The sequence below is a fragment of the Crocodylus siamensis genome, chromosome 12, assembly GCF_052110815.1.
Source record: "Crocodylus siamensis isolate JL-2025a chromosome 12, ASM5211081v1, whole genome shotgun sequence".
Lineage (NCBI taxonomy): Eukaryota > Metazoa > Chordata > Crocodylia > Crocodylidae > Crocodylus > Crocodylus siamensis.
This window is the reverse complement of record NC_143406.1, coordinates 22,841,918-22,860,441: the sequence shown is the minus strand read 5'-3', so window position 1 is coordinate 22,860,441 and position 18,524 is coordinate 22,841,918. Positions and strand designations below refer to the sequence as shown.

Sequence of the window (18,524 nt, the reverse complement as noted above, 5' to 3'; positions counted from 1 at the left end):
ATCAGGACAAGGGGGAAGAGATTGATGTCATACATCTTAACTTCAAAAAAGCCTTCAATCTGGTATCCCATGATCACCTCTTGGCAAAACTGGCTAACTGCGTCCTCGACCTCACCACGATCCACTGGCTGGGGAATTGGCTGCGTGGTAGGACCCTGAGGATGGTGGTTGATGGAAGCCAATCATCTTGGTGCATGGTCACCAGTGGGGTCCCTCAAGGCTCTGTCCTATGGTCTATACTGTTTAGCATCTTCTTCAATGATACAGACATTGGAAAAACCTGCAGCATGCTTATAGGCTCAGCAGTGCTATGCTGTTTAGCACTACAGATGAAAGGGACTTGGGGGTCATGATTGACCACAAGATGAACATGAGTCTTCAGTGTGATGCTGGGGCTAGTAAAGCGACCAAAATGCTGGCTTGCATCCATAGATGCTTCTCAAGCAAATCCCAGGACATCATTCTCCTGTTGTACTCGGGAGGCCACAGCTGGAGTACTACGTCCAGTTTTGGGCTCCATAATTCAAAAAGGATGTAGAGAAGCTTGAGAGAGTACAGAGGAGAGCCATGCATGTGATCAGAGGTCAGGAAAACAGAACTTCTGATGAGAGGCTGAGAGCTATGGGACTCTTCAGCCTGGAAAAGCAGAGGCTCGGGGGTGATCTGATGGCCACCTATAAGTTTATCAGGGGTGCTCATCAGGATCTGGGGGAATGTCTGTTCTCCAGGGCGCCCCAAGGGATGACAGGATCGAACAGTCACAAACTCTGCCGTGACCAATTCTGGCTGTACATAAGGAAGAACTTCTTCACTGTCTGACCCTCCAAGGTTTGGAATAGACTGCTGCTGGAGTCAGTTCAATCACCCACTTTGAATGCCTTCAAGACACATTTGGATGCTTATCTTGCTGGGATCTTATGATCCCTGCTAACTTCCTGCCCCCTGGGGCAAGGGGCTGGATTCAGTGATCCTCCACTGTCCCTTCCAGCCTGATTGTCTATGAAATCTATGAAATTCATGGTTTTCATTTTCCCTCCACTGTCACGAACAGGGGTTTTACACCCAGTAAATATATGTGTATGTGTATATATAGATAGATAGATATAGATACGTTTACCAAATTTTATACCGTGCGTGTGTGTATACATATATATTTACATACCAAATATCTCTTGGATTGATACCCAAATTTTAACACAGACTTGGAGCTACAAAAATTGTGTAACAGACTTTTAAGGGCAGTAAGTTTGAGGCCTGTGATACTGTCTATTTATTAAAAGTGTAGAAAATAGTATCTGGGAAGATTGGCTGGCTGTCCCAAATATACTTTTCTTGTTCTGTGTAAGTGGAAAGTATAATCTCTAAATGCAATAGTCTGTGACTTCACACACACACACGCGCACACATACGCACACACACCCACCCTCTGCTGATTGATTATGTACAGGCTTTATGGTGGACCATTAAGAAGATGATAACTTTTTTGATGTTATTCCTGTTTATGTTGTGATAACATACAAAAACACCAGTCAGTTTGCGGGCTTAGCTTTGGGGGTGATTAGAGCATGACTTTATTATATTCAAGTGCACACATTTCTGTTTCATTTTATGCACCCAAATATTAGTTTTCCAGCTGTGTAAGTGGCATTTTTGGCACTTATACATAGTTTGCAATTCTGTTACCCATACGCTGTGGATACTTGCACATCTCTAAGCGTGAGGCAGGTACAGTGTTACATACATGCTTCCCTGCGCATACTTCCTAAATAAATTAGATGAATGAAACTGGCACGCCTATGTTTTAAGCCCTAGTAGTTGTTTAGTTATGGAGAGCCAGGTTCTAGGTACTCATTCCCTCACCAGTTGTGATTTGAACCTACATTTCTCTGACCCCACATCACACTTCAGGCTAGGAATTACCTAGGTTTTCTACAGCCCACCTTTAGAAGCTGGGCCACTGTACTTTGCATTTAATAGTCACGAGATGAAATTGGTGGAACACAGGGTGGAAATTTTTGTCCCATTGAGTGAAAGGGATGGAGAACCTAGGCCTATACTGTAAAACAGGAGCATCCAGCTTACTAAACCATGTATCCCTTAGAATATTTTCTTCTTCCTGGTCCCACATGTCTCCCTCTTTTGGATTCCCAGGGGCAGATCTTGGGGGGACGGGGGAGAAGTGTGATGTCATGGGTTTCCTGGTATGTGGCTCACATGCTGATGGCTCCATTTCCCTGCTACTCTGGACGCCTGGGTCTCTTGCAGTGTCCAAACAGGAACTGAGTTCAGACCATACTCCAGTAGAGACTCTTGAGTCCTCTGAGCAGGTAAGAATTCCCCCACTCCTGCGTTTGGCACTCCCTCCCTTCTGTTTCTCAATGGCATCTCCCCTCTCAGGATCAAACCCGGCTAATTATACTTCTGAGCAGAAGAAGGGGGGACGCACCTGCTGCCACCACTGCCCTCAGCTGACTGGGGGCACAGAGAGCCCCAAAGCTGCTCGTGCCCTGCTCTAGCTAGGGATTTGGGGAACAACTGTGCAAGGTGCCAGTCTTGGATTTGTGTGGACACACAAGCTTCCACAATGAACGGCTAAAACAATTGCAAACTGCATGAAAGTACCAAAGAATGTCACACAGCTGAAAAATTACCATTCAGGCATAAAGTGAAGTAAAATTGGCTCACAGTTTTTCAATCACTGTTGTCCATTTAACTTCTTCCCAGTTTCTGTTTTAAATGACTTGTGTCTATTTTCATTTTATACATACCATTAGGAGGGGTCTGTTTCTTCAATTATTTATAAATGTCTATCCTCTTTTCCAATTCATCCTCTTCCAAATTTTTGTTCTTCCCAGGCCATCCATGCTCAATAGAAGTTCCATCAACCTTTATTTCTATTTTTCATGATTTTTTCCAAAAAAATGTCAGTCATGTATTGCATTGTTTGTTTAAAACATATAAAGACAAAAAATTGAAGTTGCAGAAGCAGGATAAATTCTATTTTCTTGCTTTTGATGATTTATCACAGGCTTTGATATTCTTAGAACTTTCTTCCTTCATTTCCAAAATGAATCATTCTTTTTGTCTGACTCGGAACAAAAATGAAGCCCTGATTTAACATCATAGTCAGAGATAAATTTTCCCTCCATTAAATAATGCATCATCATATTAAGTGGCCATCTTTTGTTGCCAAGGAGACCTTCTTGCTCAGTGTAGTTCATGTAACCGTGCTAATCAACAGAACTCACAAACTGGCTGACGCCCACCAAATATAAAAGTTTATCTGTTTCAACATTTCTCAATTAAAAAATTAAAAATTATAGCTATTATTATTAGAAAAAAGCCTAGAACTTTCACTGTATTACACATATATTGTAAGGCCGTGCAAAGCTTCAGGTGCTGATTCGGTTTGGAGGAGATTCGGCTTGATTTGGTGGCCGAATCTCCAAATCCTAATTGAATCAGGAGACCAGTTAAAAGGTCCAAATTGATTTGAAGCTCTCCACGGGGAGCTTGATCTGGACTCTGTGCTAGTAAGTAGGAGATGGGATGCTAGACCCCATCTCCTGCCTGCTCCCCTAGCCTCCCTCAGTGCCCTCCAACCCTGCCTGCTGCCCGTCCCCAGCTCTTTAAAAAAAAAAAAAAAAAAAAAAAAAAAAAAAAAAAAAAGAAAGCCCCACCTCACTGGCTGCTGCCAGGTTGGGGGGCGATCCCCACTGCCCCATGCTGTGTGGGTGGCTCTGCCATGAGCTCCCCAACCCCTGCCCACTCTCCTAGCCCCCCCCCCCCCCACGGCTGCTCCACCTGCCCTAGCTCCCGGCTCTTAAAAGAACAAAAAAACCCACCCTGGGCTCGCCAGCTGCTGTAGTGGCCTTGGGGCTTCTGGGGGCTCGTGGCAGAGCCCCCCGTGCAGTACAAGGCAATGGGAGGCTGTAGGGATTGCCCCATTGCCCCCCTCCCCGCCTGGGAGGAGCCAGTGAGTCGGATCTTTTTAAGAACCAGGAGCTGAGGCAGACGGGGCAGCCATGGGGGGGCTGGGAGAGCGGGCTCGTGGCAGAGCCCCCCACGCAGCACGGAGTAGCAGGGATCGCTCCCCCACCTGGCAGCATCTGGTAAGTGCTGGGCTTTTTCTTTTTTCTTTTTTTTTTTAAAGAGCTGGGAGCTGGGCCTGGGCGGGGCAGCCTTTGGCGGAGCTGGGAGAGCAGGTGGGGGATGGGGCCGATTTGGAGATTTGACTGATTCGGCAGTGGCCACATCTCCAAATCCGATTCAGCTGAATCAGTTTGGGACAGTGATTCAAATCACTGAATTGAATCACTGTCCCCTGAATCGGCTGAATCTGAAGTGAATATTAGCCGCTCCGCACAAGCTTAATATATTGGTAGTCTCTAGTAAGATTGTTGTTTGTGCGGGATTCTTACCTGTATCTGAATAGTAGAGAAGTATGAATTACTTTTCTGTTGTCAACAAAAGAATCAGGTTGCTTTTAGTTTGCTTGCTTATGGATAGCCTATGTTTGGGATAACAAAAAGAAAACTGAACTTTGGAAATAAATAGGTATAAACTCAGGAGGAATGAATTGCTGAGATTATCAATTTGTCTTGCACAGTGTTATAAGTAAGCACCCTGTCTGTGTGGTATAACTAGTCTACACTCTATTGCAAAAATACCAATTCTGGCTCTCAATAACACATTTGAAATCTCATTGCTGTGAACAAGACCTATATGCAAGTCAACTCTGATTGCAAAAATAATCATTGTTTGTTCAGTGAGGTGACAGTACCTTTTACACAATGTAATAGCTTTGTGGTATCATGACACTCATACCCCCTTCATTTCTGTGAAAAAACCCATTACTATGCACCGTGTTATAAGTGAAACAGTGGTACGTTGCAGTGCATTATTGCAACATATGCTGTTTGTTCCTCAGGGATGATCTGATGGCCACCTATAAGTTTATCAAGGGTGACCACCAGGATCTGGGGGAACGTTTGTTCACCAGAGCGCCCCAAGGGATGACGAGGTCGAACGGTCACAAACTCCTGCAAGACCGTTTTAGGCTGGACATAAGGAAGAATTTCTTTACTGTCCGAGCCCCCAAGGTCTGGAACAGTCTGCCAGCGGAGGTGGTTCAAGCACCTACATTGAACACCTTCAAGAGTAAATTGGATGCTTATCTTGCTGGGATCCTATAACCCCAGCTGACTTCCTGCCCTTTGGGCAGGGGGCTGGACTCGATGATCTCCCGAGGTCCCTTCCAGCCCTAATGTCTATGAAATCTATATAAAGGTATGTTATTTTTTTCCAGAGAAGTTACATGTTCAACCTTTCTCAAGGATTATGTTTATGTATTTGGTAAACAATACACTATTGCTCTGAGTTTTAAGTTTAGCTGTATAAATGTAGTTTCTCGCTTCTTCCATGTTCCTGGTCAGATAAACTTCTTTTTATCCATGTCTGATTGTGAAGGGAAAGTTAATAGGAGATAGGGGAGTTTGAAAAGTTTAAACTGAATTCCTTTAGAGCAGGAGTTTTCAACCTTTTTTAACAAGTGTACCCCTTCTCTTTCAAAGTTCCAGCTCAGGTATCCCTTTATATTTTTTTTCCTTGTTTTTAATGGGTGGGGGAGAGGGGTACAAACCGAGGCCCCTGTGATGAGGGAGGGAGTGGGGCTGGGGCTGCAGAGCTGGGGCAGAGCGTGGGATGGAACCATAAGCAGCTTGTCCAGGGGGCATGGGGAGAGGGTGGCAGCTCCCACCAGTACATGTACCTCAGGAGGGCATGGGGGCTTGTGCCTATGGCAGAGTAGGGCTCCCAGGTTAGCGACAGTGCTAGTCTCCCTGCCTGCCTTTGGGCATGGCCCCACCTGTCTTGCCTGCCGTGCCTTGATGGAACACAACTGAGGTGTTAATTTAGGCGGGAGGCTGCCTGTTATACACCCCAATATTGGGGTGGGGGCTATCCGCGGCTCTGTTCCACCCCTACACTGTGGCCCAAGCCTTGCAGATGGCATCTCAGGCGGTCAACTCAACTATCCCCTTCGCCCATTAGCTGTGGCCCCTTCCCTGGGACCTTCAGCTTCGCTTTAAGCCCTGGCCCCATCTCAAGCCAGTTGGGACCCCGAGCTTCTCTGCTTTATATGAGCATCCCTCGTGGTGGACCCCTGGCCCTTTTGACCCCTATCTGGGTCCTGGTCCCAGCATTGACCAGTTGGGTCTCTCAGGTTAGGTCTAAGTCTCCTGCTTGCGCTCAGGGATTGGGGTTCCCCATTCCTGACTCAGGTGCTTCATGAAACATGCTTGGCTCCGTGGGGTCACTCACTCCAGCAGGCTCAGGCACTTCCTGAAGCTTACCTGGCCTTCCCTGGATCAGATGGTTCAAATAGCACACCTGAAGTTGAGGGCTGGGGTTAAGGCACCCCTACTCACCTTTCATCAGGGTGGTAACTGGCCTGGTATTTCCTGGAGGCTCCTGCACCACTGAGAGCCCCACCAGGCCACCCACTCGTGGCAGGGTGCAGTTTTATGTCATGCCCAGGACCAGGAGCTTCCAAACAATCTCCTACAGCTCCTGCCCTTATCTCCAGGATGTTGCATACAGCTTTGCTGCCAGGCAGTGTTACTGCCTGGCCTGCCAGCAGCAAACTGCTTTGTTTATATAGGTAACCAGGGATCTAAAATGGCTCCCGCAGTCAAGCACTTGCTGGCTGCTTGGCTCAGCCCTTAAAGTGGCAGGCACCAACAGTGCCCTGCCACAGTGTTGCTGGATCTGCATGCAGGGCGGGCTGGCACAGCAGTGAGGGAGGGCTGGCACACCCCTGAGAGGGCACATGGGCATGTGCCTCTGGATCTGCAGGCTGGGGCCGGCACTGAGTTGTTCCCAGGCTGGGCTGGGCTGTGCTGCGCTGGGGGTGGGTGGTGGTGGTGCTGGGAGGGGGGCTATCTGAGGGGTTGCAGCAAATTTTGGAGTGGCTGCAGCCCCTCCCATAGCACCCTCCCAACACTGCTGCTGCCTGCCCCGAGTGCAGCCTGGCCCAGCCCCACTGGAAAAAGCCCAGTGCAGCCACGGCCCCAGCCCACAGCAGCATCCTGCTCTGCCCTACACAGATCTGGATGCATACACCCCCCATGCCCTCTTGGGATGTGCGCAGCAGTGGGAGCCACCCCCTGTGTGGCTCATTCCTGTACCCTGCCCTGAGTGGGCAGCTCCTGCCCTTGCCCTAGCCCCACTCCCTCCCCCATTTCTGGGGCCTCGATCTGCGCCCCCGCCCCAACCCTTCCCTTATAACACACTTATCAGTTGGACCCAGCTGCTTTCTAGGCCACCTGCATTCTGTGCTGCACCCCTGTGCATACACACAACATATTTATTGGACACCTTAGGTTTGCGTACCTCTAGGACCTTTTTAAGTATCCCTAGGGGAATGCATACCTCCCTAGTTGACAACCACTGCTTTAGGGAGATAATCTTTAAAGGTTTCTTTCCATTGGATTCCTCTTTCCACCGAGAGCAACAAAAACTCTCTTAGTTCCAACTGCTGATGCTCTAAAATGCTACTAACTTTCTCAAGCATCAGTCATGACAACACTTATTGTGTACTTCTGTGTCTTGAAGTTCTGGTTGCAGTGACCTGGAGAAAAGCACTGAAGGGAAAATGCACCCTTCCTAGTCCAGTTTACTTGAAGCTCATTTTTTTCCAAATTCTTTTATCGTTTTGTCATTGCTTCTTTGCCCATAGTTCAGTTTAACTTCAACAAATTTGTTTCCTTTTAATCTCCCACCTTTCAGTACTGTTTGCTCCGTGGAAAGTAAAGGTATCATCTGTGCAACAATATGGGATTACATCAGACAATTTCTCCAAGGCCACATGGGAAACAAACTGTGCATATGACTCTAGAATCATCTGAACTTGATGCCCCATTCCAGTTGGCCCTAACCTTTGGTACACTGAGGCCCGAGTTATTTATTTGTGCTGGATGACTTAAGTGCTCCCTTCCGGCTTCTTTGGCACTTAAAGTCCTATTGTCATGTCTGTCATTTTTTGACATTAAGATTTCATGAAATAAGAAAGCCTGTTCAGCCACTCTACAAAACTCATTAAATTCATATAGAAAAAAATCTTTGGCAATGTTGTTGTGCATTGTGCTATGATACTGCTTCGTGATGTGACTTTGGCATGAGTGTTTGAAATCTCCCATAGCTACTGAAATGATGTCCAGGTCTTTATGGAGAACTCAGTAAAATCACCTGAGTTGCAGAAGGGCTTAGTTTAGATCTTAGCATTTTCTCAGAGCATCCTATAACACTTTTAATGTACTGGTAAGGGCCAAGATAATGGCATATGATTATCACCTTTATTCATGGGTCAAGTCTTCTGGCACATCTGTGGAAATCCAGCCTAGGACTGGGGTTTGACAATAAGACCTTTTCAGTTCAAACATGGAAAATAAAATAAAAAAACAACAACCCCTTTAATTAGTACAATGCCATTGACTAGATCTCTTGGATTAACTGCAGCTGCATTTCAGAAGAAAACATCTCCTTTCTGCTATCCTGTGCCATTGCATTTGAGCATCCTTGTCATCAGTAGAGGAGTAAACAACACAAAAGGAAAATAACATGACCAGAAACTAGCTTTATAGTATTTTTGATATCTTCATCCACTTGTCATTGTATTTAACAAATGACTAAAGACACCTTTACCAGCGTATGTATCAGACCCTCATGCTTAGCGTGTATAATAAAGAAGCACCCAGCTTCAAATGGGTCATTCTTTTCAGGGATTACATTTTTAAGTCAGGGATTTTGTGTGTAAAGAGCACCTAGCAAATTTATTACTCTACTACAATGGTAATAATAAAAAATCCTGGTAAATAGTGAACGGGATCAGAAGGAGATGTAGTTGCAGTTGGAGCAATATCATGTGTTCTGAAGCTGCAGATTAGAGAGTATGTAGATGAAGTGCTGATAATAAGCTCCAGGGCAATAAGCAAAGATGAGCTTACTCTCAGTCTTGGAGCCTCAGAACATTGAAATGTCATATGAAACCTCAAGTTCATCCAGCTGCTCCTATGAGAAGAAAATATTTGCAGATGAGAAGCTTTATAGATGTCAGAGCTAACACAAGAGAACTTTTTCTTCTCTGAATCTCTTTTGATTAAACTCAGAATATTCTGTCTTCTGCTGAATGAGAATTGAAGCTTCTTTTCCATATGGCACTAGAAAAATAACACAAGACAATGCACATGTACTTCTAATAACTGCTGCTTTGCTCATCAGTTCTGGTTTGCCAGAGCTCATTGCTTCCTGTTCCTCCATTAGGTTTTTCAGAAATCCTGTCTAGGAAGTAAAGCTAAATTTCTTCATCTGTATCTCAGATACCTTTTCCTGACAACTTCAATTATAAAATGACTGGTGCTCAAAGTGGAAAATAATTTTACTAACATTTGTCATCTTTGTTATCATCATTAGCGTATTATGAAGTATTTGTATCAATTTTTAAAAAGACAGTTGTGTCACACATATCTCTCATTTTCTGTAAAGCAGCTATTAATATATACCAATAATTTATCTATGTTTTTTTATCCTTGGGCATGATAGTATCCGAAAGGACTTGCTAACATCTTCCTGGCAAGTGTGAGAACATGCTTCATCCTATTTCATAGTTTCATAGTTCATAGGGTCGGAAGGGACCTAAACAGATCATGTAGTCTGACCCCCTGCCGTGGGCAGGAAAGGATGCTTGGGTCAAATGACCCCAGTTAGGTGGCTGTCTAGCCTCCTTTTGAAGACCCCCAGGGTAGGGGCAAGTACCACTTCCCTTGGAAGTTGGTTCCAGCTCCTAGCTGCCCTGACCGTGAAGTAGTGCCTCCTGATATCTAGCTTGACTTTTGTCTTTTTGTTTTTTATGAGATGTTTCCATTTATTACAAATGATTTGTGGGAGTGTGACAAGGGCACCTTCAAGGCCAAGTATCAGTATGGGCCCACCCCTGTCTCTGGGCAAACCACCCACCTTGTTCACCTGCCATGTTTTGGTAAATGATTAGGATGTTTAATAGACAGGAGGCTGCCCTTTGTGTGCCAAATGTCCATGGGCAGTATATACATGCTCCTACCATCCCTTTGTGTGTTCCATGCCTCACAGATGTCACACTTTGTAATGATACTCTGGCTCAAGGCCAGGCCAAACTGGGCACATAGTTGAATCTTTAGCATACTGCCCTTTTCAAGGCCACCCACACACTATCCCCCCTTCACTGGGGCCTCTTGCATTCCACTGGCTCTCAACCTGTCTCTTGCATACTGCCTATCCAGGCCACATTCACTTTGCCCTACACAAAGAGATCCTGGGGCTTTGCTCTCCACCCCTCAGTCAGCTCTGGCATGGTCTTTTGGGCCTCTCCTGTGACCCTCACCCAAACCAGACTGAGCGATTGTTCAGCTGTGGACCTACTTCGCCCATAACCCCTCACCGGACCACCACACCCATCTCTCAGGACACAACTCTGCCTCTTACACTGGGTCCTGGAGTCTTCCACCTTGACAGGTTCAGGTGCTTCTCTCCCTTAAGTGTGCCTGACTTTCACTCCACCCTTTCCTCAGGGCCCAGGGTCTTACACCCCTTGGGATCAGGTACTCACACCCCTTGGGCTCAGGTACTCCTCTTTGAGCATGCCTGGCCCATCTCCAGGGTCCAACAGGCCATGGGACTCAGGTGCTTCTCCTAAGCTTATCTGCCCCCTGCCCCACTTCTCTTAGTAAACCACCCAAAGGTGGGGACACGGGTTTAGGTGTCCCAACCTGCCTTCACCTGGTAGGTTCTCTGTCCTGGCATTTGAGTGGTCCTGCCCTGCCACTGTCAGGTCCACCAGACCTTTCTATCTTGGCAGGGTGCAGTTTTAGGTCATGCTTTCATAGATTTCATGGACATTAGGGCTAGAAGAGACCTTGGAAGATCATTCAGTCCAGCCCCGCGCCCGAAGAGCAGGAAGTCAGCTGGGGTTATAGGACTTCCCAGCAAGATAAGCATCCAATTTACTCTTGAAAGTGTTCAATATAGGTGCTTGAACCACCTCTGATGGCAGGCTGTTCCAGACCTTGGGGGCTCGGATAGTAAAGAAATTCTTCCTTATGTCCACCCTGAAACGGTCTTGCAGGAGTTTATAACAGTTCGACTTAGTCATCCCTTGGAGTGCTCTGGTGAACAAACTTTTCCCCAGATACTGTTGGTCACCCCTGATAAACTTATAGGTGGCCATCAGATCACCCCTGAGCTTGTGCTTTTCCAGGCTAAAGAGCCCCATGGCTCTCAGCCTGTTGTCGTAAGGTCTGTTTTCCTGACCTCCGATCATGTGCATGGCTCTTCTCTGGACTCTCTCAAGCGTCTCCCTATCCTTTTTGAGTTGTGGAGCCCAAAACTGGACGCAGCACTTCAGCTGCGGCCTCCTGAGTACAATGAGATAATGACGTCCCAGGATTTGCTTGAGAAGCATCTATGGATGCAAGCCAGCATTTTGGTCGCTTTAGTAGCTGCAGTATCGCATTGCAGGCTCATGTTCATCTTGTGGTCAATCATGACCCCCAAGTCTCTTTCTTCCTTAGTACTAGCCAGTGTAGCACTGCCGAGTCTATAAGGATGCTGCAAATTTTTCCTCCCAAGGTAGAGAACCTTGTATTTTTTGGTGTTAAACACCATCAGGTTCTTGTCCACCCATTTGCTAAGCCTGTCCAGGTCAGCCTGGATCACCCTCCTGTCTTCTGGTGTGGATGCTTTGCCCCAAAGTTTGATGTTGTTGGCGAACTTAGCCAGTCTGCTTCTGACTCCAATGTCCACATCATTAATGAAGATGTTGAACTATATGGGTCCAAGGACAGAGCCTTGGGGAACCGCACTGGTCACAGGGCACCATGATGATTGACTTCCATCAAGTACTACCCTCTGGATCTGACCACGGAGCCAATTTCCCAGCCAGTGGATCGTGGTGGACCCAAGGCCACAATTGGCCAATTTCACCAAGAGGTGATCATGGGGATACCAGATGGAAGGCTTTTTTGAAGTCAAGATATATGACATCAGTCTTTTCTCCCTTGTCCAGGTGATAGGTCATCTGGTTGTAGAAGGAATTGAGATTGGTCAAGCAAGACCTACCTGCAGCAAGCCCGTGCTGGCTGTCCCTCAGGATGTTGGCGTCGGCCAGTCCATTAAGGATGGCCTCTTTAATAAACTTTTCTAAGATTTTCCTCGGGATAGAAGTCAGACTTACAGGCCTATAGTTTGCCAGATCCACTTTCCTCCCTTTCTTGAAGATAGGGACCACATTGGCCTTCTTCCAGTCTTTAGGCACTACACCAGAGAGCTAGGAGTTTTCAAAGATCTGTGCCAGAGGCTGGGCTATGATGCTCGCCAGCTCCTTCAGTACCTTGGGGTGTAGATTGTCAGTGCCGGCTGATTTGAAGGTATCCAGCCTCTCAAGGTGTTCCTTCACGAGGTCAGCTTTGCTGGAGGAAAGGTGATCTCCCTCACCCAGACCTCCATGTCCTGTAACAGGCGTGGGCGTCCCATGGGACTGATGAAAGACCAACGCAAAGTACCAATTTAATAGGTTGTCTTTTTCCTGGGTGTCAGTTGTCTCATCTGATTCAGCAGGGGTCCCATGTTGCCTTTGCTTTTCCTCCAGCTCCCCACATATCTGAAAAAGGACTTTTTATTGTCCTTGATGCTCAAAGCTAGTTGGAGTTCAGCTGCAGCCTTGGCTTTCCTGGTTCGCTCCCTGCAGGACCAAAGCAGTGCAGAATAATTCTCCTTGGAGGTGAATCCCATCCTCCATCCTTTATAGGCCTTACTTTTTCGCCTCAGGAGGTCTGCTACATCCTTGGAGAGCCAGAAGGGCTGCTTTGCCCTCTTGCTGCCTTTCTGCTGAGATGGTATGGAATTAGCTTGTGCATTGAGGATCACTCCCTTGAGGAGCAGCCCCTCTTCCTGAACTCCCCTCTCCCTGGGGTCGTGGTCCCTTAGGGTCTGACTGACAAGCCTCCTGAGCTTGTCAAAGTCGGCTTTCCTGAAGTCAAGGACTTCCTTGTTGCTGACTGACTTGCCAGCTTTATGGTGGATGGTGAAGGTGATCAGCTCATGGTCACTGTCACCCAGCTTCCCATCGATTACTAGGTCACCGATTAGGTCATCCCCAGTAGCCAGTACCAGGTTGAGCAGTGCTTTACCTCTCATTGGCCCGTAGACTTCTTGAGTCAGGTAGAGGTCATCCATGCACAGTAGGAAGCTTTGCGACCACTCAGATTTTGCTGAGTGATCCTCCCACGAGATGTCTGGGTAATTGAAGTCACCCATGACAACCATGGTCCTGGAGCATGCAGCCTCAACTTAAGACTAGGCGCCTCCAAACCATCCCCCCTAGCTCCTGCCTTTACCTCCAAGTTGTTTATGGAGCTGGAGCTCAGCAAGGTGATGTTTCTTCCCTGCTGTCTGATCTCGAACTGCTCTCTGAGCTGGGCCCTAAAATGCCACCCTCAGCAGCCACCTGGGAGCAACCTGTCTTTTAAAGTGACAGATACCAAAAAGGGTGTTGTTGCAGGGAGTTTTCACTTCCAACTCAAAAATACACACTGTAGGTACTGCAGCTGCTGGTGTGTGGTAAGTTCCTTATAGGCTGAAATTATTAAAAGTTCCAATATGACACTGGAAGGAGAAACCAAAGAGAGAATCCTGTGAAATGGTATCTTGAACGAAGGATTCCAGCTTAGTTAAACTCCTTTCCTTTTAAAATCTTCATGTAATCTCTCTTTTCTCTTTAGCCTGATGAAAGACTATTTCTTCAAACCACCTATTAACCAGCTGAGCCTGAACTTTCTGGATCGGGATTTGGAGATGGCCTACAGGACCAGCTACCAGGAAGAGGTGGGTTTTTCCTTGAATTGATTTGCTGTGTAGTACTCTTTCCATATAGTTTGTAGGAGCCGAATACCATATTTACTCCAATCCAAGATGAGGATTTTTTTCCCTGTTAATCTGCAGAAGCCATCTGTCACTCCTCTCCACCTACCCCCTTGCAGCTTCTGCCCTGTCTTCCACCCTTCCCTACTGCTCATTGTCAGTCATGGCTCTGGCTCTGTATCTGTCTCCATCCCAGTTATGGAGCACTTGCAAGCTCCAACCTGTGCCCAGCCTTGCAGCAGTGTCCTGGGGCTGGAGCTGCTGCTGCTGTATGGCTGGACAGGTGCCAGAGTTTACACGTGCTCTGTACACAGGAGGGAATGGAGCCAGAGCCAGAGCTGTACCTGACTAAGCAGCAACAGGTTAGGTAGGGGATAGAGCCTGGTGGGGAGACAAGTAGTGAGGGCCACTTGCCCCCCAAGCTGTCTCCACCCATGCTGCCACTTTCCTCACTACAGCAGCGTTGTAATTTAAGCCAAAATCTAATCTAATCCAATAATTAGTTTATATACATGAAATTGTAACAATTTTTTACATTTTCCGTATATAGAATCTAATTACGTGGGAGTTGTCTTAAATTCAAAGTCATCTTGTATTTAGGCAAATACGGTACACTCATTTTCCAAAGTCATTACAATTATCAACTAGAATGCTGGGATTTCAGATACGAGCTGTTTCTTAATGCTGGTGTCTTTCTAAGAAACTACCATCTTATTTTAGTTCACCTAGCTTGATCAGTAATCTAATTTTGAGCCTTGAAGATTGACATTCTGTATTTATCTGGTAAAATTTCAGCTGTTAAATTTATACCTGTAGCAAGTCGTGCTTCAGGGGTGGCCATAACGACCCCTGGTGGCCACACAACCCTTGCCCTGCTCTGGCTGTAGGATAGCCCCTCTTCTTTTTGCCTGCCTGCCACATCTTTATGTAACTATGGATTGCTAGAAAGGGAGGCTGAGTAGGGGTGCTAGAGCGAGCCCTAATTTCGTCTGACCCCTTGGGTCTCAGTCCTACTTCATGCTTGGTCTGCCTGGTCCCCTCAGGGTAATTGTAGCTGTAAAGGTAATTCATGGTCTCCAACCACCCCTACAGCAGTGTCTGTGCATCATAGGTGTCACTATACTGTCACTGAGACAGAGATAAGCTAGGGACCACAAATAACAAATTTTGCAAGCTTTCATTTTCAAAAATTAATGATAGTTAATTTTTTAATTTATTTTCAAAGTTATTTGAATAGCTAGTAAGTAGCATTTGCTGCTTACTTCCAACTCAGAACTGGTTAAAGTTTTAACTCTAAATGTAAAATGGAGTATGATATTGTAACAGAGAACCTCAGGGTCTCTGTTACTTTAGCCTTGTTAAGCCTTAAGGGTTATTCATGGCCTCTGACCTTCCCTACAGCAGTACCCATGCCTTGCAGGTGTCACTGCACAGTCACTCCCTTGTTGGGGCCTCGGTCTTTTCAGTCTCTGCCCCTTTTCTCTGGCTCCAAACTTCCAGCCCTGGCCCAGTGATTTGGGTCCAAAGCTCTCTGCTTCAGCTCTGTTAGTCGTAAGTATCTGGGACCTCCAGCCCCTGTATCTCTTGCTCTGGGAGTCTCTGCCCTTCCTTTGAACGTAAATTTAAAAGTTAACTTTCATTAACTTTTGAAAATGAAAACTTGCAAAATTTGTTCCTTATTCTCTGTCTCACCTAAACTTACACTGAGCTCTGTTTGGAAATTAATTAAACAAAAATGCTATATTGTGACATGTAAAAGTGCAGAAAACTTTAGATTGAGACATTGGTAGTTTATTTTCTGATGTATATACATGTGTATTGATGAAAACTTTGTCATTTACTGCATTTTGTAACTTAATACTAATATTGCAGCTCTTATTATAGAGTAGTATAGTAGTTTATTTACAGCTTTTGCTAAAACAAAACAAAATTAACAATAAAATCAGATTATTATATAATTTACCATCATATGTAAAAGCACACAATGAGTTTTACACATTCTACCAATTTAAACAAGATTAAAATCAAACATTGTATATGGTGATACAAGAATGAAGTGGTATAAATAGAAAAGTAAAAAATTAAAAGCAGGGAATTCAATTTAATTTTGATACTGTATTCTTTGTGCAAGTAATGCAGACACACCTAGATAGTATAGAACAAGCTGTGAGTCATTGCTAGAGAGGAGCCAAATTTTTTCTTCTTCATTAGCCCAGTACTAATGAAAAAAATTCCACATTTTGCTCTTATTTCGTCAAAGAATGAGCAAGATCACAAACAGTGATTTCAGTCATCATTCTCATTCTTCCCACATGAACATATCCTGTCAGAATACGGGGTCCGACACCACCTGCCTATTACAACTGCAGATCTCATTAGAGACCATTGCAGTGTAGTGATAGCCTCTCATTTTTGTGCTTTTGTACTTCAGATAGATGTGTCTGTAGGCCAAGAGAGTGCTTCATTAATCTCAAAGCCTCAGCACAGAAATTACATATAAACCAGTATAAGTGATTGGAAACCAGTTCAGATCTGTAATACAACAGAAGTTCAGTACAAGTAAACCACTTTCAAAGTGGCTGAGCCCAGTTTAAAATAAACCTGGATGGATGTAGTATCAAATTTAACTGATTTAGGTTAAATTGGTGTATTAAACTTCTGTCCCAGATCCCCTCCAGATTCAAGTTCACTCACAGTCCCCCCAGTACCCGAGGATGCTTTGTACCTCCCTTGCAAACTGCCTCTCATAGTGGGGTTGGGCTAGCCTTAGCCTAAGCTGCCTGCTTCAACTGAGCAGGGAGGCATGCTGTAGCGCCCCCCAGCTTCAGGCCTAGGCTACTGCAGGCCTGTGGCTGCATTTCTGGAATCAAAAATGAATGTGTGTTCACTTGTGTATCCGTTCAATTTATGCAGCTTACACTAATCTGCAAAGATTGAATGATTCAGCCTCAGGCTTTTTGACTGTCTGTACTAAGCCAAAAAGGGGAAGGTCGGAAGAACCTTACTGCATGCATATCTGTCTACATGCTGGTGTCCTTTTTAATTAATTTATATCTTGTTTTACTTACTTTTGTGATCATTGTTATGTATAAACCTTATGTTACAATAAACACAAGAAACAAGAAAAAAAATAAAGCTGTTACATGGAACATCACTGTTAGCAAATATTTGCTGCTGTTTATAAACCATTAGAGTCCTTGAAATTAAAAACAATGTGCATATGGACATAAGTAATAATATTTGCATACACTGTTTACAGTACAGTAACTCTAGCTCTTTCCAACTGGAAGTAAAAGAAAGAAGGACAAGAACTACATCTTTATATGCAAAAATAATTTTCAAAAATGCTCAGATTGCTAAATTCATGTAGGCATTCATGAATCCTAGAGAAATCGTGCATCATGGAAGTAAGATTTTACCTATTTGGATATTAAAATGGGTATGTTATATGTAAATGTCAAAGCAACAAATATGCTTATATCAAAGAATCAGAAGAAAACCTAAACCAGCTTCACACTTCCATGCTTTTATATGCTACACACATTACAGAAAAAGTATTTTATAAAGGTTTTAATTTTATTTTATTTTGAGTTTTTTAGTTCTTTGACCTGTAAACCGAGATGCCTCAATGTGTTCCAACTGTATGGCTAAGTAAGCCACACAAAAATAAAAAATGACCTAGAGTGGTTTATCTGTTTATAAGTCATGAATCTGAGATCTTATACCTCTTGACAGGAGTTATATGAACAAACACATGCAAGAGTTATATCCCCTGCTGTAAGATGCGAGTCTTTCCTTTGCAGTGATATCCCTTGCAGTTTGGAAACACAACACTTTTAAGGCCTTGACTTTTTTTAAATTCAGAAAAGTGGTTTCCTGTTCAGGACTGAGTATGTCCTAACATGGGATGTGAAATTATTGTCACAGTGGATAAACAGCTTTGGAGACATGAAATGGTATTTAGTCCTTAGGGTAAGAACTGAAAGGAGACCACAGCATTATCAAAGTCTATTGCAAATATCTATCTTGTAGAGAAACTGTGTAAAAGTCATGTCAGAAGCTTTCAGTGGCTCTTTAAGTGGGCATTTTAGTACGAGTTAAAAGAGCTTTACCATATATCTGCCATGCAGAGATGTGGGGCAGAAAATTTTCCAGTACTTTATTTTTCCGTGAGAAATTTTCCCTTTCTAAAAATTTATTTTTCATAAAAATCATTGGTAACAATGAATGGATACCAATACAATATTGGGCAAGCTTGGTGGTTTCAAAGTTGTAATTAGTGTTTTTCAGGTGATTATCCCTAGGAAATGTGAGAGAGTATATATATGTTTTAGTGATTTGTAAACAGGAGGGTAAATACACTCACATAATAATTCATACCAAAAAGCAAGTTATGAATTCACAAATTGACTGTGCAGGTCAAATCAAAACCAAAGCACAGCATATCATGCACAGTTCTTTGGGTGTGCTAAAATTAGTGTCAGCAGTTTTCAGTGCCTTCATTTTTTTCCTTAAATTTAAACAAACAATGTAAAGGAAGTACATGCTATTGTGTATTGTCTTTACATTTTTAT

At 44.6% G+C, this 18,524-nt stretch overlaps 1 protein-coding gene across 4 annotated transcripts in view; it reads left to right on the top strand.

Moving 5' to 3' along the window:
- The window catches only part of ADCY9 (adenylate cyclase 9), a 190,364-nt gene that overhangs the window by 125,547 nt on the left and 46,293 nt on the right, over window positions 1-18,524 (top strand). For all 4 annotated transcript variants that reach the window (XM_090023387.1, XM_090023386.1, XM_090023389.1 and 1 more), the window contains exon 5: window positions 13,812-13,914. In XM_090023387.1, coding sequence (XP_089879513.1) covers window positions 13,812-13,914 — 103 coding nt within the window. The remainder of the gene's footprint in view (window positions 1-13,811; window positions 13,915-18,524) is intronic.